Consider the following 21,279-nt stretch of genomic DNA (forward strand, 5'->3'; position numbering starts at 1 on the left):
TTTTTCAAGGTTTTGAAAAAAAAAACCCCGGCCAAAAAACCCCGGCGGGGGTTTTTTTTTCTTTTTCCCCCCCCCCCCCCCCCCCCCCCCCCCAACAAGTTTCTTTTCGTATTCTCTTTGTTTTTCATTTCTTGTCTGACTAATGGGTTATCTTTGTCTGACCAGGGTGTGCCAATGATTTCAATGGGTGATGAATATGGTCACACAAAAGGGGGGAACAACAACACATATTGCCATGATAATGATGTGAACCTCTGCACTTTGCTTATTTCTGGCACTTTGTTAACCCAGTGACTAATTCATGAGTCATGATACAGATCAACTATTTTCGGTGGGATAAAAAGGAAGAGTCCAAATCAGACTTCTTTAGATTTTGCTGCCTTTTGACCAAATTTCGCCAGTAAGTAACTACTTCTTGGTGCTTTAGGTTATGATTTTGCCTTTTATATATATTTCAAACTTTTTGGTTCTTCCTGGGGTGTCACCATTTTATTTAATCTTGCAGTGAATGCGAGTCACTTGGTTTAAGTGACTTCCCAACCGCAGACAGGTTGCAGTGGCATGGTCATGCTCCTGGGTTGCCAGACTGGTCTGACAAAAGCCGTTTTGTGGCTTTCACTCTGGTAACTCTTTCATTGCTCTTATCTTCATCTGAGTACTTAAAAGTTTCACCCACACTGGAATTAAATACTGAGGCATCTGTAAATGCTAGTGCATCTTGTGGCACAAAAATAAAGTTATTGGAATTTTTTCTCTGTTCTTTAAAACTGGCTTGTAAGAGAACATATCATCATAATCTAGCATGATTCAAAAAATGCTTCTTGCATTGCTTAGTTTTAGCATTATCTTTAGTATTATCAAACACCTGAAAAACTATCATTTGGTCATTGATGGGAAATCTTCAGACTTACACAGTGATGCTATTTCTTGATCATATACATTTCATTTGACTGTTCTATGGAATGATTGATGTTTATGGTTATAAAATTCATCTCAGATTGACTCTGTGAAGGGAAAAATCTATGTTGCCTTCAATGCCAGTCACTTGCCTGTGATTATTTCACTGCCAGAGCGGCCTGGATATAGATGGGAGCCCTTGGTAGACACCAGCAAGCCTGTACCATTCGACTTCCTCTCCAGTGACCTACCTGCAAAGGAGATAGCTATTAAACAGTATGCTCCCTTCCTTGACGCCAATCTGTATCCCATGCTTAGTTATTCCTCCATCATTTTGTTACAATTACCAGATGAAAATGCCTAGTAAATAATTACCAGGGCAAGCCCGTGTGAATGTGAAGGTATTGTTTCAAAATCGTATAAAATAATTTTTTTAAATCCATGTAAATAAGGCCTGAACCCTCGAGTGAATGTTAGGGCTATTGGTACCGATTGTTGTCCCATCTGGGGTAGTCTTATAATTATATGCAAGTCTATTATCTATTGAAATAAAAATTCACTTTGTTATTAATGGTGTTTTTTTTTTCCTCTCCCTTTTCCCCCACAACTCTTGCTGTTCTTAAAATCATTAAATTGACTGGAGGTCCTTTATTTCTATGTGTCCATTAACTTTGTTATTTAAAAAAAAAAAAAAGTGAAAGACTATTGAATATTTTTACTTTCTCAAATATTTGAGAGATGTCTACTCTACTCATTTCAAGAGAGAAAAAATTGTTCTCCCACACAATTACATCATAATTAGAAAGGAAATTTTAATCCCTACAATATTTTTTTAGGGGTTTGAACCGTTGCCTTCATAAAATGTGAGGACAATGGGTCTACTATTCAGTCTTTACCCAAGTGACAATTATTAAATACTTATGAGTAATCAAAATGATGGATGATTTGTCATCTCTACTTCAAGTTTCAAATTGTTAATAATAAGTAACATTTTACTCAATTGCAAATACATAAGAGAATAAAAGTATTTTTTTTTAGACGACGAAGGTAAAAGTTAATTGTATATTCATAAATCATCAGTAGTCTCTAGATAGCTATTTTATATTCCAGTTAATTCTATAAATAACTTCATTGTGATATTTAAGTGAATATGACATTCAAACTCTCAAAGTGTTTCTTAACATGAATCAAGATTCTCTTCTGATCTGATTATATCTTGAGCAAATAACTAATCACTGATTAGTTGTTAATAAATAAATAAATAAAAAAAAGTTAAATATTACCTATACACTACTATTAAAAAATATATAATAAAACATCATTAAAAATTCAATAATGCTTAGATCAGGAGATGACGTCGTTCCTCTTTAACATATACATAGGCCTCATTAATTTCAGAGCATGACCTTCAAACTCTTAAAGCTTTTCTCAATGTACACGTAGACCGCTTTGATTTTAGTAAACACACGCCTCCATCCATTAGTCTGGCGCGGCGGTAAAGCTGATGATGGTAATACTTGTGTTATTGGGCCTATGTCGACATATGCACCCCACATGCAGCTTCGTTGCGATTCATTCGCAAGACTAATTAATCTCATTATCACTTAAATCTCAAAATTTTTTATTATGATAGTACATTCAGTGTCTTGAAAATGTCATGCTCAACATGTTGATTGTCTACTCATACTCACCGAATTTTGTTCATATTACAATTTAGGAGGTTTATGTGTCCATTTTTAAAATCAAAAGTCTTTGTTTGCATTGAAATATACTTATCCCTAATGATTTGAATCAGTGATATGACATTACGATGAGATTACATGTATTAGATATTTATTTATCACGAGCCTTAGTTGGTGCATTGCATAATTTGCATTCTTCGACTAAAATACTGTCAATCTGTGCATTAATTGCAACTAAAACACCTCGAGAATTAGCTATGTGCCTTCCAAGAATTGTATTTCAACCTTGTAAATATATCGTCATTCGATGAATCTAGAGAATAGATATAAGATTTAGATTTACAATAACTTTTTTCCTCCTATATATATCCACCATAAATGAAATTGACGACGAAAGACGCCAAAGCAATGCCACTCTAGCAAGTAAGTACAAATGGAGAAGAAGAAACAAATGGACCTAAAATAAAAAATGGTGGGGGAAAGTGATCTTGGTGGAATGTACGAAGATGAGACGTCTGGCACGCCCCTCAAGAAACGTGTTATGGGGATTCGGTGCCCTCCTTGCCGCGTGCACTTCTCTATTCTATTCTCCTCTTCAATTCATCTGGGCTGTTCTGATTCTGACTCTAGACACCCCCGATGAATTGGTGGCACAAAATGAGAAGAATTTGGGTCTCTGTTTCACCAAGAGTCAAGCCTCGTAAACCTGGTGCTTAATTTGCCTTCTTCTTTAATTTCGTCGCTGATGGTTTTGTTATGGGTTCTTGAATCTTGATGATGATCATATATAGTATAATAACTCTGCTTTTGCAGGCGTTGCTGGTGGTGAAACTGGAATTAGAGATGATGCGAGTGGTCTGTTAAAGCTGCGTGATGATGTCAAAATGTGCGCGTATAATGATGTACAGGTAATGTGGAACATGTTATCCAAGTCCCCCCATAAAGAACTAAAGCAGGCAACCGCGGCGGCAGCAAACACTCAACCTCGCAATTCCAAATGCAGCAAGCATAGGTGGAGGTTCACTTGGAGGTTTCCCTTTTGGTCCGATCACAACTAGTAACAGTTCTTTGTTCCGTTAACCAATCAAACTAGCAGCTGTTGCAAACTTAGGCGGCTGTAAATATAAATATATAGAGAGAGACATATAGAAGTACAAGAAGTATATGTAGTACAATACTTGCTCATATAGTAATACATAATTCAGTTTATTTTCATAATCAAGTACAAATTGGACAGCACAGTTGACATGGTGGAATAAAATTGAACAAGTGACATGTCTCCCTAACCGCTGAGTTGAAGAAACCTTAGTGCCATGGGATGCTTGGCTTCCGAGAGCAGATCAGGTTTCAGAACTTCCACAATCTCACCATTCACTAGCAGGCAAACGACGTCGGCGATCCTTTGGATTTGTTTGATGCTGTGAGAGACCATGACAATTGTCATTCCATGTTTCTTCTTCAGCTTAACTAACACATCCTCTATGTTCTGTGTCGATATTGGATCCAATGCACTCGTTGGCTCATCCAGAAGCAGAACCTCTGGTTCGTTGGCCAGTGTTCGAGCTAGAGCAACTCTTTGAGCTTGGCCAACTGATATTTCGGCACCCGTTTTGCTAAGGAAAGAGGAGTCGAGGTCTGCAAGTGAGAGCAACTTGTAAACCTCATTCTCGGTTAATTTCTTTCCCCTCAATTGTGGTCCATATCGAATATTATCAGCAACTGTGCCTGAAAGAGGGATTAATAAATGTTCATATATCAATAGCCATAGCTTCACAAGTGCCAAGTTTGATTGGAGTATTTAGGTCCCTCTCATCCCAAACAATTTATGTCATGTAGCTTTCCATTACAGATGAAGGATTGTTACCAACACATTTAAGAAAAAATTAAATACATAAAAGTATCGCAATTTCTTAATAGTCTGATTACAGTACTGTACTTCTGCTTGACTTTGGAAGCGCAACAACTAAAGCATTTAACTAAAATATGGATAAATATTTAATTAAAAAACATGGGTGTAGTGGAAATTAAAAGGTGCGGTTAGCTATATATTTAGGATTCAAGAGTCGCATGGCTATCTCTCCCTTTAAATATCGGAGTAAATTGGGTAAAAAAATGACCTAAAATGAATCGAAATGACTTCAAAAATATTTTAGACTGTGTTATAATAAAAAAAAAAATGATGCAGGCCAAACTTCAATAGATTTCTAACTAAAATGTTATGTCAAATTCCACTATAGATCTCTAATATTTACCTTCTTACTCATTTTTGAGGTGTCTATCAATATTCTATTCTAGTAATTCAATTTCCCAGCCGCCGACTAAAAATCCAGTAACTTTAATACTAAATAAGGACTAGGATACCTTATTTATCTGAACTTTTACCCCCTAATAAATACATAAATGGGGTAAAAGCTCGTTTAGTCCCTATATTTTGAAGTTAGTGCCTGTTTAGTCCCTATATTTTTAAAAATACCTCAAACTATCCCTACCATTAAATTATTGACACTTTTGCCATTATCTTTTGTTCCTTTTAACTTATTTTTATAATATTGCCCTATTATAATAATTTTTTAGACATTATTAAAAAGAAAAAAATAACCCTATTATAATAATTTTTTTAGACATTATTAAAAAGAAAAAAATATATTACCAATTTAACACCAAAAAATAAAATAAAATAAAAAGTATATATTAATTTTTGTGGAACACACTCTTGAGTTAAAATATTAATTTTTCTAAAAAAATTGATAATGTAATTTTTTACGATATTAAATTTTTAGACATACGTGAGCTTCCACAAAAATTAATATATACCTTTTTTGTTTTTATTTTATTTTTGAGTTTAATTTGATAATTTAATTTTTTATTAATATCCAAAAAAGAAATATTATTGTAAAAATATAATATTGTAAAAACAAGTTAAAAATAATAAAAAAATAATGGCATAAGTGTCAATATTTAGTAGCAGGGACGTTTTAAGGTGTTTTTAAAAATACAGGGACTAAATGGACACTAACCTCATAATATAGGGACTAAACAAGCTTTTACCCTACATAAATGTAACAGATAGTGGAAAAATAAAACAGTTAAAAATATATGTAAATCATACTTAATTACTGCGAATATACAGAAATCTCCCAAGATCTTTAGAAGAAGCTAAAGAAAGCCGAGGAAAGCTATTAATTTTTTTTTTTAAAAAAAAAAAAACAAACAAAGCTACTTTTTAGCAAGCGACAACGAAAGCCTTTCTAATCGCTACTGGCACGAACACGTAGGAGGCTACTCCTAAAGTTTCCAATAAGAAGTAGAACAAAGAAAAGGACCACAAAATAATTTAAAAAAAAAAAAAAATAGAAGAAAGACGATTAAATAAATAAATAAATAAATAATAAGGCGCTACAGCCACAACCACAACTCGCGCCGAAGAATAAGACAACGGGACCAACACAACACGCGGCAATTAATTAAGGCTATAATAAATTAAGTGGTAATTAATTAAAGAAAACTCAAAAAAAAAAAAAAAAAAAAAGAAGAAGAATATAACCTTCGAAGAGAGCCGGAATCTGGAAGAGCATGCCAACTTTACGACGAAGAGAGAGAACGTCGAGATCAGTAATATCGCGGCCGTCCAAGAACACCGTACCAGAGGGTGGCTCCCACAGACGGTTCAGCGCCCTCAACAGGGTTGATTTGCCGCTTCCACTGGGCCCAATGATCCCCATGATCACCCCCTTTGGTATCTCCATATTGACCCCCTTCAGTATCGGAGCCCCATCATCCGATTCTTTTCTCAACTCCCGTACCCGAAACTTCGGTTTCTGAATTTGATTATCATCTTCAGCTTCAGCTTCTCCCGGCACCGTCAATAGATGCTCACGAACTTCATCTGCACAACAACCAAAAAAAAAAAAAAAAAATTACTAATAAATAAATAAATTGCTAATAGGAATTTGTGAATAAACATGGAAGAAGAAGGAAGATTAGTATCATGGTATGGTGAACACCTCGAAAGAGTGAACAAGTTGAAGGCATTTTCTGTATTACTTCAATCTGAGAAACGCAGAGCAGATTGATACAGCTACTAACTAACTATAAACTGAGGGGAAAAGGTTAATAACATATATGTCCCTACTTTCTTAAAATGTTCTCGTATAACCATAAGTGTTTTCCCACCGCATCAAATGAGTCCCTAACTAGTAACTCAACAACAAGTAATTAAGACATGGGGTAAATATTTGACACTTTTGGAACAACTATCTCGTTGTGTAAGAATCATGAAAGATCAAGGATCAAAAAACAAAACACTAAAGACCTGCCCCAGTTCTGACTTCTCAGTTCAGGATTTTCAGTCCGAATGAAGCCTTTCCCTTTTTTTTTTTTTTTTTTGAACTTTTTAAGATTCATCTGATAGCTACCGGTGGACACCAAATGGTATTAAAATAAATAATTATTGTACGGGCAGATAAATCAACATCCATCTTACTTCAACTTCAACTAACAAACATTCAGAAAAGAATTCGAATATATCAGAATTTGAATGAAATCTTAAAATGTTTGGATGCACGTTCTTGTTTTTATTTTGCGTCCTCTAGTTTTAGCGTTGTGTTTTCTGCGTGAGATGTGAAATAAAATTCTTCATTGTAGTACGAGTATAACAATCCATGAGCTAAATACCACCTTGCATTTTTGTAACTGATTAATAAATGTTTCCCTATACAATAACACCATGAATATGCAGACGTAAAATTGACCTGATGGTTACTTGGGTTCGAGCAGAAGAAGCCCGCGTGGGCCACAAAAAAGTAGCTGGGCCTTATTTAGGACTGAATGATTGGGCCGGAGTTGCTGGTTGGTTTTGACCTTTTGGAGTTATTCTGTTTTTCATTTAATATTTTATTCTAAAAATCATTTTCAGCTGGATGTAATATTGTAATTAAAACAAAATAAAGGTGTCGTAGTATCTTATATCTGATACTGATAATAAATAACCCTAATCAATCATCTTTGAATTAATCTGGTAGATCTCTTCAGACTGCTACATTATCATAACTCCAATTTTATTCATACCACCGCATCAAAAACCAACAAATCTCTCGATAAAAACTTGTCCCCACACAAACACGTCTGTCAATTGTCATGTCTCTAATAAATTAACAAAAGTGGATTTTTCCCATTTGTTCTTTCTCCAATTCCTATTCGATCGGGGAGCCTTACGGCACATGCATCGGATGGAATGAATATAGTTCATTCAATTAAACAAACTCTTCTTTTATTAGGCGAATTCTTTATATTATTATTTTAATGTGCTCATTAACTCGGCCGGTGAATGTCGAAATCAATGGTTAAAAAGTTTCAGCAACAAACCAGTAAATTGTACCAGTCTGAAAGGTAAGGTACAAGGAGGTTCAATAGAAATGGCAAAAATCTGTACAATGCAGGAGCCCAGTAATGTCGATTTATTAGCAGAAAAAAGAGCTGTGGGACCGAAGCTTGAGTTGCGGGTTTGGTTCAGTGCTGTAATACCAAACACAAATCACGTGTTTGGTTCCAGGTCTTGGGCCTTCAGATTCACACAACCCCAGCTAACTACAATTCTAGCTACGCATAGATAGATAGGCAGGCTAGCATCGTAGTTTAAATGAATAGAGGTGGTCATAAATCTGAGTATCATGGCGTCATGTTCGTGAACTCGTGAAAGTTGTGATAATTTGAAAGGCTTTATGGTGTTCAAAGCTGATATTGATGACGAAAGGTCGTTAAATCCACACAACCACCTCTTTTCTGTCTCTGTTCCTGAACGTAATGTGGGGTGTTTCAGTTACTGTCTGAATCGTTTTCATCATGTCCTATCTGTCAAATCTCTTTCCTCTCCGTTCCGTTATTGTTCCTTACTGCCTTTGTTTTTATCCTTTCACCATAACATTAAAGTCCCTATTCTTTAGAGATATCATTTATTGAGTATATTTTTTTTATTCACATCTAATTCGGTTCCCTTTTGTCTTGCCTCAATCCTCATCTTGTTTTTGGTCCGAAAGCCATTATTAAAGTCAGTCCCTTGATAACCAACAAGCGTGTAGATCAACTGACATGAAGTTATTTTATCTTAACCAAGGTCTTCGGTTCGAATCTTGAGAATGCAGCTGCGTTAAATATTTATTGGGAGAACTTTACCGCCCTAGTGGTCCTACCCGACTCGAATTTGAATTAATCAGGACCCAATATGATCTTCAGATATCAGATGATTTAATATACCGAAAAATAAAAGTCAGTCCCTTGATGAATTTGCTCATTTTAAGATATGGACATGACCTAAAAATGATCTTTGGCATAGCTCAAAGTGGCCCCAACATGTCAGTGATATTGTAGTGTGTATAGAACTAATCCATGCCGTTTGATAAAATATCCAACTAATTGATGGTTACATCACATGAAAAAGAATTACAAACCATGCCATTTCTGTAAATTTATAAAACATTAGGGAACTCCATGTTATAAGGCCACTTCATTTTTCTTTCGTTTTCCTTCAAATCATGACGCCCCATGAGAATAATTTATAACAAGCACATTCAAGTCAGTTACACACCTTTGTCTTATCTGCTTTGTAAGTTTTATCAGAAACCCCATCTCACAGAATCTCTCCAAAAACTTTTCATTTTCTTCCAAAAAAGAAAGGGAAAAAAAAAAAAAAAGAACACCAGCGGCAGACATGGGCGTTTTCGAGCCCCCATCACAAATCTCCGTCTGGGTTTCTTTCCTCATCGTCATCCTGATTACGCCTTCTCTCGCGGATAATCACGATTCGAGAACAACAAACAACAACTCATTATGCCCCCCTCCTTTCATTCAAGATAAAGCAAATGCAAATGCAAATAAGAATTTCTCACCATTTAAGCCGAGCATGGCAGTCGTAGTTGGTGTTTTAACCACCATGTTCTCTATGACTTTCCTTCTGTTACTCTACGCCAAGCACTGCAAGCGTGGAAACAGCGTCGTCGGTTACGGTACTAGTCACTCCGCTCTGATAAATCCATCCTCCACCAATCGCAAGAACTCAGGGATTGACCGTACGGTGATCGAGTCGTTACCGATATTCAGATTCGGTGCACTCAGGGGTCACAAGGACGGGCTCGAATGCGCTGTTTGCTTGACTAGGTTCGAGCCAACGGAAGTTTTAAGACTCTTGCCCAAATGCAAGCACGCCTTCCACGTGGAGTGTGTTGATACTTGGCTCGACAGTCACTCTACTTGCCCTCTTTGTCGATACCGAGTTGACCCTGAAGATATTCTTCTCAGCTTTGAAAAGAATATTGACTCCGCTGAGTCGGAGGCCGCGCCACCCGAGCCCAACCCGAACCACCCCGAGTTTCGACGAGTTTCCGGGAGGCACTCCTCAGCTGGGGAGTTCGGTTCGTGTTCTCAGAATCCGACGTCGTCTAGGAGGTCGCTTGATGGGGCTTTTTCCAAAAAGAGAGAGCAGGCAGAGTCCGTGGCCGTTGGATGCTTCGACCGTCCGAGAAAGGACGGGTTGTTGTTGACCGATGGATTGACGGCCGATAGGAAGAGCTCCGAGAGGAGATTTGAGCACCGGATAATTATTTCGGCAGGCGCCGGTGCCGGCGGTGGGTTCAGCCGTAGGTGGAGTGACGTACAGCCGTCGGATCTGCTGTATCTGCGGTCAGAGATGTTGCTCAGTGATAGCCGTAGATTTGCTTCGGGATCATCGCGGCCGTCAGTGAAAAGACAACAGCAAATGCTTGTACCGCTGGCGCTGCAGCATCGCACTAGCAGCAGCACTGGCATTGATGGTGGTGGGAGTGCGAATGGCAGCGGTGTAATAAATTCGAGAAGCGTGTCGGAAATCACGGGATTGAGCAGGTTTTCCAACAGCGGGGAGAGTTATAGCAGTAGAATTACTATGAGTAACAGAAATAATCATAGACAGCGACACGCAGGGCTTGTGTCGAGATGGTTGGCTTGGATTTCTTCTCAGTCGCAGTCGCTGCCAGATGTACGGTCCGATCGCACTACTACCGATATTGTCTAGCAATTCACACGCCACGCGACAACAGAAAATCAACTTTTAACCTTCTTTTTTTTTTTTTAATACAACTTTTAACTTTCTTTATTCTTATTTTAGAGAGCATGATTCTTGAATGAAGCCAGGCCAAATGAATTGTAATTTAGATGAGAGAATCGGATGCTATGGATGGAGGGATGGATATTCTAGACAACCACGGATATCAAGGGAGCACGTAGATCGAAGAAGAAGAAGAAGAAGATGATGAACTGCTTTATTTTGTTTAATTTTTTTTTTAAAAAAAAAAATTAAGTCCCCTTTGCTCATGCTGAGTTACAACTTAGAATTAGATAATAGAGAATAGTGTAGTAACTGAAGCGGTATTTGGTCATTTTCTCTTTATCGAGTCGAGCGACAGCCAATTGTGAACATTTTTGTATAAACAAAATTCAGAAAGCGAGAAAACCGACGACGAGAAGAGGGGCAAAATTTAGTGGGAATGATTGTAATTTTTTTATTTTTTTATTTTTTCATTTGCTAAATCTAGATCCTAGAATATGATTTTAAAGTCCTGGGAAACGATGGGGGGTCCCATCTGCTTCATCCACCAGCCTATCAACCAATTGGACCCCACGTGACATGGGAAAAGAGGTGAGAGAAATAAATTATACAAATTAAGAAAATTTAAATAAAATTGTAGTATGAGGATAAGTAAGAATTAAACACATATTAATTTTTTCAATAAGTTATTTACATTTATAGTTATTTTTTTTAATTTTGTATTTGTTACTTCCTATCTAACTAAAATAAATTATATAAATTTAGAATAATTTATTTTTTTATTTTTTATTGATTAAATATTTTTATACTTAAGATTACTTTCAAACTACAATCTTACAATATGTGTTATTCAAACTAATAATTAACATTAAAAAGTTCATTACCTAGAAATTTTTTTTTTATGTAGGATAACAATAAAATAATAAAAAATTACTTTAAGTTTTAACAATAAAAAAATAAAATGAAAAATATTTTATTTTCAAAAATAAAATAAATATGATTAAAAAAAAAGTTTCATGAGAAGATTAAAAGAGGTGTCAATAGTACAACTCAAAAAGGGTTTCACAGACGTTTCTACTTTCTTCAACCAATAATCAAAAGTTCAACAGAAACTAGTTCATTTATTGCCTTGCCACGCAAGTTGAAATGTTAATTGAATAATTGACTGATAATGCGTGCGCCGGCAAACAAAAAGTCTAGTTATTCATGCACTTAAGCAACCGGAAGGGCTGTTTAGCCTTAATACATGTGCATGGCCAATCAAATTAAATTGCCACGGCTTAGCCGGCGACATATTAGGTACCCCAAGGCTTTGCAAATCCATTGCTATCTAAGCTATATACGAACTAAGAAAAAATTACTAAAGAAATTGAAGGATTATAAAGCAATGACAGAATGAACTATAACAAAGAGTGATGTTACAATGTTGATTATTTTGTCCTTTTCCTTTAAAACTGTATGATTTTACAGTTAATTATGTCTTTCTTCTTGATTATTTTTTCTGTTTAAAATCGGTTCTCCATAAAATAAACTAATCAACAAGGGCAACTATATGCTCAGCGGTCATTGAACAAAAAATATGCTAACCTTTGGAACATAATCCAGCTTTTACACATGATCGTAGTAAAGTTCCCACTTCACGGACCTTAGCACCGTTTTCAAGTCAAGTTTTGAACAAAGACTTCCTTGTGCATAAGTTGAAATATAAAAGTGTCAGGAAGAAGAATGAAGCGTGCAAGGAGAAGTCTTCTATACAATATACAGTACCCCATATAGTCCCTCTTGCAGTATATTTATATTTTCAGATATGCGACCCACAATCGAACCCTGATCCTGCACCCTAAATCTGGCTCTATAAGCACATAACAGATATGCATATAAACATAAAATTTAAGAACACTACCATCACCCTCAAGCTGGAGCAAATAGATCAACCATTATCTAGCTTGCAGCACGAAGTAGTATATATATTAAAGTAGGGACGAGATTTTTTTCCAGATTTGGATATCCATGGACCCTGATAGATCCCTAACTCTCAAAAGAGTGCTTTGGGCCCAAAAGGGGCAATTTAAAATGCAAAAATCGCAAATGAAGATAATTTCGTAAACCAACAAATGAAAACGGTGCTAAGAAACAATCAACAAGGACTGACACAAGAAACACAATAAACTTGACTGTGTCACTATTTAATAACCAAATTTCCTGAAGTGAGACTTGCTCATGCTTACCAACAAGGACAGACAACCTAACACAAAAGCAATAAACTATAGAAAGAAAAAAAAAACGAAAAAACTCTAATGAAACATTCAACTTCAATGATATTCTTTCTCAATTGTCATGGAAGTCAGTTTGGTCTAGTTTTGGCAGGTTTTAATGAGCAAAGTATCAGATTTCTTATTTCAATCCAGTACAATCCCTCCAAACTATAAATCAAATAAAGAAAATTGACAATTGGGTTTGGATCAATTGGTCAGTTTGACAAGGACCCTCAACATCCTAGCTTCCTCATATGCCTTGAAAAACAACTCTGACTTCTGCCCTTCCAAAGCACGATGCCCTCTCTCTTAGCTCATTTACCGCCCTCCAACTATTTGCTTTCTAAAATATGAAAAAACTCAACAATATCCCACCACCACCAACCCTGCCTCACTTAGCTTACCTAGCACAAATTAAGGTCCTTCAAAGAGACAGCAGAAGTAAAATTTTCTTCCTTAGTATCCCCTCACAAACACCTTCACATGAATCAAAGGTCTTTCCAAGAGACCCATATTACAATAAACCTCAAAACTTGGTTGCATGAACGACAGATCTGTACAGTGGCCTGCTTCATTCATGCCCATGGACCACACGCAATGAGAGAGAAGCTAGGTTTTAGAATATTTCTACTAATATATCCTTTTGCACTCTCAGCTTTTTAAATCAAGATTGGCCTCAAAGCTTATAATCATTGAGATTACTCTTATTCCGAAGTTATTTTCAAACCCGACAACTGTAGAGAACAACATATGATGTCAATCAAATAAAACAATTGAACCGATCCTCAAAATGCATCAATCACATTAGCTCAATACACTCTAGCTCCTCCCTCCCCTACTCAATGCATCCCATTCAGGAAAACCAAACAGTTAAAGAGACAAGAAAAGCCAAGTATGCATTTCAATTAAATTCCCCACCTCCCCACAAAACACCATTTTCCCAAGGAGATTAAATTTCAGAAAAGAAAATTGAAAAAAACAAGCATAAGACAGCAGCAGCAAAATAATTGAAGTTCTGTTAACAATCTATCTAGGAAGACAGGAGCTACAAAGACAACACTTGTACAAACTCTAAACAAAAATGATACTTTAAACAAGTCAATTGCAAAAACCAACAAAGGTTACATTGAGAACAACACAGCATATCACTATATAACCGCACCTTGTTCACAATATTAGTAACCAATATACACAAATATTATTCAAACAAAAATAAAAATCAATATTCCCAAAAAAAAAAAAAAAAGACAAAGTACAACTTGTGGGGAGATCTGTACATTGAGTAAGAGATCAGCTCAAACAGAAGGTATATTATTGAAAGAAAAGCCTTTGTATCCCTTGTACGCATAATACGCAATTCGTGTATAATAAAATCCCGGTATAAACAGAATCGCGCCCAGTACTGCAAAGAAAACCCCTGATTCGCCACCAAAAATTTGAAAAAAAAAAATTCAATGAACAAGATCCCATACATAATTATAATTAACTCAAAATTAATCAAAATGTAATTAAGTAGGTACCGTGAGCGCGGTCACCGCCGACTCTGTTGTAGGCCATGATGGTGCCGCAGATGATGCCGAAAGTGCCGAAAACGAGGAGAGAAACGGCAAGGACGATCTCTTTGATCGGAGGCCGATTGTTGACGGTGTATGATGTCTCCATCATTATGTCCTCGTCGGATATCGAGAAAGCGTGGTCCACGTACGCCATTGTTCGATTCGTGAATTCCAATTTCGGATTTTTTCGTATAGTGGGAGGTTTTGATTCTTGTCTAGGGTTTGGCTGCTTGCGTGCCTTGCGTTGGAGTTTTCTAGTTCTCAAAGCTCGAGACTTTTCAATTCAAAGAGAAAGTTCTAATCAATCAATAAAAAATAGAAGAAAAGGATCGCGATCTGCGAAGCATTTTGGCTGAGTATGCCACGTAGCCAAATAGATAATGATATTCGCGCGAGTATTCTGACTATTGCGTTTGCGCCAATCCAAATTCCCGAGTTCAGAATCGGGTCGGTTAATGTTTTATCCGAGGGGTGTTTTGGTCTTACGGATATAAAAATTAGTTGTTTACTAAACTTTGTTTGAATGATGATATTTTACGAAACAAAATTTTGACAAAATTAGTTGCAAACAATGCCCTAAATGTGATTTGATTAATATCCAGGGGCCTGAACGTTATAACTCATATAACAAACAACTTAATCAAAGGCGAGGGGGAGAGGCACCGCGCTGCTGTGTTGCAGCTTAAAGAAAATGTCAAATATGAAAAAAATGGGGAAGAAGAAGAAGAAGAGGAAGCAGAAGCAAGATAACACGAACTCCATCTTCGCCATCTTAGTGGCAGCCCTCTCCAACAGCAACAACAACTACTCCGAATTCATAATTAAAAAATGCTTAAACAGACTGCGGCTCTCACTTCTCTCCCAATCCCAACCAACTCTCCCCATTCCTATTCTCTCTTTGCTCCCCGTCCTCCTTAACTCCAAGTAAGGATAGCGCGTATCTGTCACCAAACACACTCTCAATCCTATGTGTATGCATGTATGCACGTATGCTTTGATTCTTCGACTAATTTAATTATTAATTTGCAGATGTAGCGGCGGAATTGCGGGCCTCAGCGCGGAGATTGTGGGGGCCGCATCGCTCTTGTCTTTAGAAACGAACAAACAAATTGCTGCGGACGCGGAAATTGTCCGGGGTCTGGTGTCTTTGTTGCGGAATTCGGAGAAGAGAGTTTTGGTTGCCGCTGCTAATGCTGTTTTGGATTTGTCTACCACTTCAGTTGGAAGGCAGAAGTTGTTAGAATCCTCTGCTTTGGAGGCCCTTTTGTGAGTATTTTGAAAAGTAATTTATCTGCATTTGTTAATGTTATATTATATGGTTCAGTGTTGTAAAGTCAATAATCATGTCACTTTTAACTGCATATTTTTTATGTCGTATTATCTTTTGATTTTTAGCACATCTTGGCGTAAATTGTGATTACTAGTTGGCTTAACAGTTAACATCTATCAGACTTGTATTTCGTGAGGTTCATAGATCATCAACTTTGGTTTCTTTATGCGCTGGGGAAAATGGAAATGAAGCCTCTCTCTGTATAGCCTGCGAAGAAGATGAATTTCTTGTATTGCTTCTGGATGCTGCAATAGTTTTGATTAATAGCTGTGATATTGAACAATTGCTGAGGATACCAAGGAAGCTGTATGAAAGTCTTTTTGTATTCTTAAAAGAGCTGTGGATAAAAGTTCGAGATCAGTTGTTATCTGGCAATATTATGAGGTCTAATCGAGAGAAGCATTTTTGTTCGAGCAAAATCACTGTTAATAGTTTGGCGGAAAGCATTTTTAGGCTATCCCTTAATGCTGATCAATTCACGACAATTTCAAAAGAGAGAATTGAAAGAAGTATTTTTTCTTTGAATGAGGGTTGTTTTGAGAATTTCGTTGTAAATTATTGGGAGGTTTCACCCTTTCTTGTAAGAAGAAGCACGGATTCTTTGATTGAAGGGAATGATATTTTCACCTCATTTGTACAAGGTCTAAGTTCCCAAGAATCAATTTGTTCCTTCCTTTCTTGTATCTTTCAACGTCTTATTTCTTGTCTACCTATTGCTTCAGATGAATTGGACATTCTTAGTTTCTTGAATGACATGAGACATAAACTGGGCTGTCCTCTTGTGTATGAGCAGGACATACGGGTTTTAAAAACAGATAAGATCTCAAAAAAAGAGGTGCATTTTTTTCCCAGAATTTCAGATTCTTTTGACGTCAAGGATCCGTATTTGATTTATGCTAATGATATTTCAAAATGTGAAGAAGCATATAAAGAGGGTTATACAATTGCTCTGCGTGGAATGGAATTTCGCTTTGAGTGTCTTGCTAATATTGCAGATGGTTTAGCTTCATTGTTTGGTCAACCATCAGTAGGTGCCAATATGTACTTGACACCACCTAATTCTCAAGGGTTGGCTTCCCACTACGACGATCATTGTGTGTTTGTATGTCAACTTTTTGGAACTAAGCAGTGGAAAATTTTTGCGCAGCCTAGTGTGCAGTTACCTCGCCTGTACAATCCTTGTGATATTGTGAATGGTGTAGAGGCTGAGAGTTCCATGGCAGAGTGCAGACAATTTTTACTCAGGGAAGGTGATATTTTATATATTCCTAGAGGTTTTTCTCATGAGGCATGCACAGAAGATGATGGACGCACTGGATCGGCTGAGTTTTCCTTACACCTGACCCTTGGCGTTGAAGTTGAACGTCCATTTGAGTAAGTAAAGATTACCAAATCATCTTCTTCCTCCTCTTTTTCTTCTTCATCTTCCTCTTCAATTTTTTTTTTTTTTCAAAATGAAAAAATTGATCTAATGAGTTAATTTATTAGTTCCTTTTCCTTTTTTCCTTTCTTACATCATGAAAGCTTATAAGTCTATTTTGATACCGTGAATTTATTTTCATCTTTAATGTTAAAAGTATGCCCTGTGGTGTTGTTGATTTAGGTGCACCATATCTTTCTGTAGATTCTTGATATAAATGTTCTTGTGCGACATTGAATTTCTTTTCATTTATAAATTATATGATAATGCAAATCTTCTTCAAACCCCAACCTTGTGAATTTGGCACATGAACATGAACTTTTTGTATATATTTTATTTCTGAGCGACAACTGTTTCTCATAAATATATTTAAGTTCTTGCTTCTTTTTTCAAATATAAGATATGTGAATTTCCTGGAACCATTTCAATATATGGCCGATTGGAAAGGTCTGTGAAGTAGAAAGGGTTTAAGGCTCTGAAGTTTAATATGACTAGGATTTGCAAGGGTTTGAGTGGTAAAGAGTGGCTGAAACTGGTTACCGTATAATGCGGAGGACAACAAAACTAAAGGGTTCTGACATTGTCGTGATGGATTAGTTGTTGGCTTTATTAGTGGAAGAAGGATCTGTCAGTGGCTTGAATCTAGGTGCTGATGATGCGGAAGGTTGGAGTTGAGAAAATAGGAGTCTAGGAATAGAAACCATGAGTAATTTTTTAATGTGAATTTTCTACTAACTATTTGGTGCCAATATTTGAACTTGTGAAAGAGATTGAGAAATAGAAAAAGAAAGAAGAGTACAATCAAGAACTTGCAGTTATCACAAGAATTCCGTAGATATCATAAAACGCTGCGTTTTTCTAGGAACTTCGATAAAGAAAAACCAAATTTTAATAGATTTAGCAAGCAGTTAATGGACTCTACTAACAGCACATTCCATCAAATCAAAAAATTATTTTTACACTTTGAAATCTAAAGCTCCACATAGTTACTTACTCAAAGGAATCATAACTTCTACAAATTCATTGGACCCATTACCTTAGTCTTTTGCGTTTAAAAAGAGATCATATTCTCTCACCGGTCAGTATGCTGTGTCAAGTTTGTATGGTTAAGCTCTCCCAGTGCATGCATGCTTGGGTTTAAATTTGCTTATCTCCAAGCTACTTATTACACTTCTCTTGTCTTGCTGATTACATTGCTATCAATTTGGACTCAAGCACATACCTTCAATTGATAAGATAGTCAAGTTGATAGGTATGCGAAAAATTACTAGTAATTTGAATTGTGAGGATGGGTAATATGGTACTATCTTCTTGATTAAATCATTTTGTATAGGGGATGATGGTCTTTGTAAAATGTGGGTTGGCCTAGGAATTTCAACTTAAACTGCATAGCCTGATCAATAACTAATACTGTCAGAAAGTCTGGATTTATTGGATTATTAAATTCTAGAATGGTAAGATCTAAATCTTTCTCGAACTGTCGTGTACTGTTGATATTAGAATTAATTTTTTCATATAATCCTCCAAGGATATTTTGTTGATGCACAGATGGTCAGCAAATCATTATTCTACTGTAGAAAGGGCTCTCTTATGTATTCTTCTTCCCTTCAGTTCATTAATTCTCTCTTCTCTCTAAATTTTTCTTTGTAGACTTTATTTATTTGTTTTCTTTATTTTGCACTCTTATTCAACTCTCTACTTTTTCTGATAGTTTAACTATCCATTCTCTATAAAGGCTTTGTTTTGAAGTAAACGGCTAGTTTTGATTGTCATTGGTACACCTGAAGCTCATCTGGACATTTGAAATGTATTTTGGAAAATCTTCTTTTTTGGTGTATTGTATTAAATATTATTTTGAAAGATGAAAACCAACAATACATGTGCACTGGCCCTTGCTGTTGACAGAATTAAAAAATATAGATTCTTTTTTTTTTTTTTTTGGGAGACATATAGACAAGGTTTTAGGCTATTGTCTTCAAAAAAGCTGACGACTCAGCATATCATTTGTATATTTTATAGATGTGATGAAATCCATATTGATTTTCATCTAAAAAATAGAGATCTTTAATATTCCATTCTAAATATATTTGGACCACTGAGATTAGATTTAGTGCTTTTTAATTGAGGATAAGCTAGGAATTTTTTATGGAAGTTAGTTAGCTAGTAGTCACTATTGAACCTGAACGGTTAACCAAAGTTTATCAATCAACAAGAGTGGGGAAAAGATTAGGTAATTCAAAAACGTTGTAAAATTGTATGGTTGTTATTCTTCACCAATCCACATTGTCATGATGTATCAACTTCACTTCAGCATCTTTTAGGCTTACAAATTCACTGTTGAAGTTAATTTGAAACACGGTTTGGATTGAAACAGAATCTAGAAAATGGTTGAAACAACTTTGTTCTGATGAGAATTTCAGATAGTGGAATGTACTAGAAAATTTTAAAATTTTTCATTTCATTTTTTAGACAAAAGTTTCAACACATGTCAAGTACAATAATGAAAAGATAAAACTTTCAATACTGAAGTTAGATAATCTGCTGGAGTTTTCTATGTTTCTAATAAGATACTGAACTACTTTCTTTCATTTAATCACAGGTGGGAGGGATTTGCTCATGTCGCTCTCTGTTGTTGGAACCAAGCCCAAAAAACACACCATCATGCTTCTATTGAGTCTTTTTCTGGAATTCTGAATCTCATGTCTGTCAATCTGTTGCATCTTCTTATTGGATTATTTGGACATTCTGATCCTACATTTCGCAAGGCTTGTTTGGTTGGTGCGGTTTCTCGGCCATCTGATACCAAAGACTGGTTCTATCTGAACCAGAAAACCATCTTCAACGAGTTGATTGGCAAAATAAGTGCTGACTCAAATTTCTTGGAGTTGCTTAGTAGTATGGAAGTGGCTATTCGAGAAAACACAGATCCCTTTCAACAAATGAGGTGGCTCCAGTTTCTCGATTGGAACAGAGAAACCCTGGAAGGTCATGATCGGAATTTACCTTTTACAGGAGCTGAAATCATGTTCCCCTTATATGCTGAGCACAAAGACATAGCAGAAACGACATTTATGCAGGTTAAATCTAAATTTTGTAGTGAGGTTTCATTTGAAGATGTTATTGAAAGATATAAGATGCTACTTGGTAAATACAAGGAGACCAGAAAACAATACATGAATGGAATGATGTCACTTCATTGTAATTGACTGTAATGGTAAGATAATTTCCTACTGAATCAATGATACATTGTTTGTGTATTTTAGGTTTACTTTTTCCTATTGAATCTTCGATGTGTGTTTCATTTTCCTGGCATACTTTTCAAACTTTTGGTAGATTTATGGATTCCCTTTTGTAATCTGTAAGGTATTATTGATTGATTTATAATGATATCATGAAGAGGTTATTGATTGTAGATAGCAGGTGATGTAAATATGCTCTTATATCGTAGGAAACTCAAATATTACAAGTATGGCTTTGCTCAAAGCAAAGAGATAAAAAGAAAGACAACAGCGCAAACACAGCGGCAACAAAAATACTTTGATTCTAGTTATGCATTGATCTATGGACTAGAAATAGCAGGTGTGCAGGACTCCCTCCATCGAACAACTTTGAAGGCATTCTACGGCTTGGGATGTCTTGGAGTAGGAGTTGGATGAGTTGTGACTCCATGGTAGTCGATGTGGTAAACAATCTCATCAAAATCATTGGTGCTGGCTGCATATTTCACAGTTGATTGTTTTGTCTTAGCATCAATGGCCTGCATTTCACACTATTCAACTCAGTTATCCTTAATGCTTCAGATAATCTGTAAGTATGAACTTCTGGAAGTAAAAGTTCTCCCCACCCCCAACCCTTTTCCTGTTACCTGAGTCCTGTGGCGTGGATTCTTGTGGTTTGGTGGTGATATTGGCACTTCTGTGAACGTTCTTCTTCCGGGGTAAAATGTTGATGCAGCAGAGGAGGCAGTGCTTTTGGAGAAGAGATACAAAGAAATTGTGATCATACAGAGGAAAATGAAATGCAGAGATTTCATTATTTTATAGTTCAAAGAAAATTTTTGAA

General features: G+C 36.2%; 5 protein-coding genes across 6 annotated transcripts in view; 3 read left to right on the top strand and 2 right to left on the bottom strand.

Annotated features, from left to right (window-relative positions):
- The window catches only part of LOC18055521 (isoamylase 1, chloroplastic), an 11,695-nt gene extending 10,255 nt beyond the window's left edge, over positions 1-1,440 (top strand). For both annotated transcript variants that reach the window (XM_006453140.2, XM_024177556.1), the window contains 4 exons: positions 166-246; positions 318-400; positions 506-623; positions 998-1,440. In XM_006453140.2, the coding sequence (XP_006453203.2) occupies positions 166-246; positions 318-400; positions 506-623; positions 998-1,261 (546 nt within the window). In that variant the 3' untranslated portion in view covers positions 1,262-1,440. The remainder of the gene's footprint in view (positions 1-165; positions 247-317; positions 401-505; positions 624-997) is intronic.
- A 2,287-nt stretch (positions 1,441-3,727) lies between these two features.
- LOC18055524 (ABC transporter I family member 17) lies at positions 3,728-6,662 on the bottom strand. The gene is made up of 3 exons (XM_006453143.2): positions 6,584-6,662; positions 6,124-6,465; positions 3,728-4,304 (listed from the first exon to the last, which is right to left on the bottom strand). Exons 1-3 carry the CDS (start codon positions 6,609-6,611, stop codon positions 3,862-3,864), a joined length of 813 nt encoding a protein of 270 aa, XP_006453206.1. The 5' UTR covers positions 6,612-6,662; the 3' UTR covers positions 3,728-3,861.
- A 2,407-nt stretch (positions 6,663-9,069) lies between these two features.
- On the top strand, positions 9,070-11,096 carry LOC18055525 (RING-H2 finger protein ATL43). Its single transcript, XM_024192267.1, has one exon. It carries the CDS (start codon positions 9,286-9,288, stop codon positions 10,621-10,623), a length of 1,338 nt encoding a protein of 445 aa, XP_024048035.1. The 5' UTR covers positions 9,070-9,285; the 3' UTR covers positions 10,624-11,096.
- A 2,917-nt stretch (positions 11,097-14,013) lies between these two features.
- Positions 14,014-14,896, bottom strand: LOC18055526 (transmembrane protein 230). Its single transcript, XM_006453145.2, has 2 exons — positions 14,432-14,896; positions 14,014-14,328 (listed from the first exon to the last, which is right to left on the bottom strand). The coding sequence occupies exons 1-2, from the start codon at positions 14,619-14,621 to the stop codon at positions 14,207-14,209; spliced, it is 312 nt and encodes a 103-aa protein (XP_006453208.1). The 5' UTR covers positions 14,622-14,896; the 3' UTR covers positions 14,014-14,206.
- Positions 14,897-15,132: 236 nt separating this feature from the next.
- Positions 15,133-20,740, top strand: LOC18055527. The gene is made up of 5 exons (XM_006453146.2): positions 15,133-15,391; positions 15,497-15,733; positions 15,918-17,171; positions 19,817-20,431; positions 20,666-20,740. The coding sequence occupies exons 1-4, from the start codon at positions 15,159-15,161 to the stop codon at positions 20,421-20,423; spliced, it is 2,331 nt and encodes a 776-aa protein (XP_006453209.1). The 5' UTR covers positions 15,133-15,158; the 3' UTR covers positions 20,424-20,431; positions 20,666-20,740.
- The last annotated feature ends 539 nt before the right edge of the window (positions 20,741-21,279 follow it).

The sequence above is a fragment of the Citrus clementina genome, unplaced genomic scaffold, assembly GCF_000493195.1.
Source record: "Citrus clementina cultivar Clemenules unplaced genomic scaffold, Citrus_clementina_v1.0 scaffold_1, whole genome shotgun sequence".
NCBI lineage: Eukaryota > Viridiplantae > Streptophyta > Magnoliopsida > Sapindales > Rutaceae > Citrus > Citrus x clementina.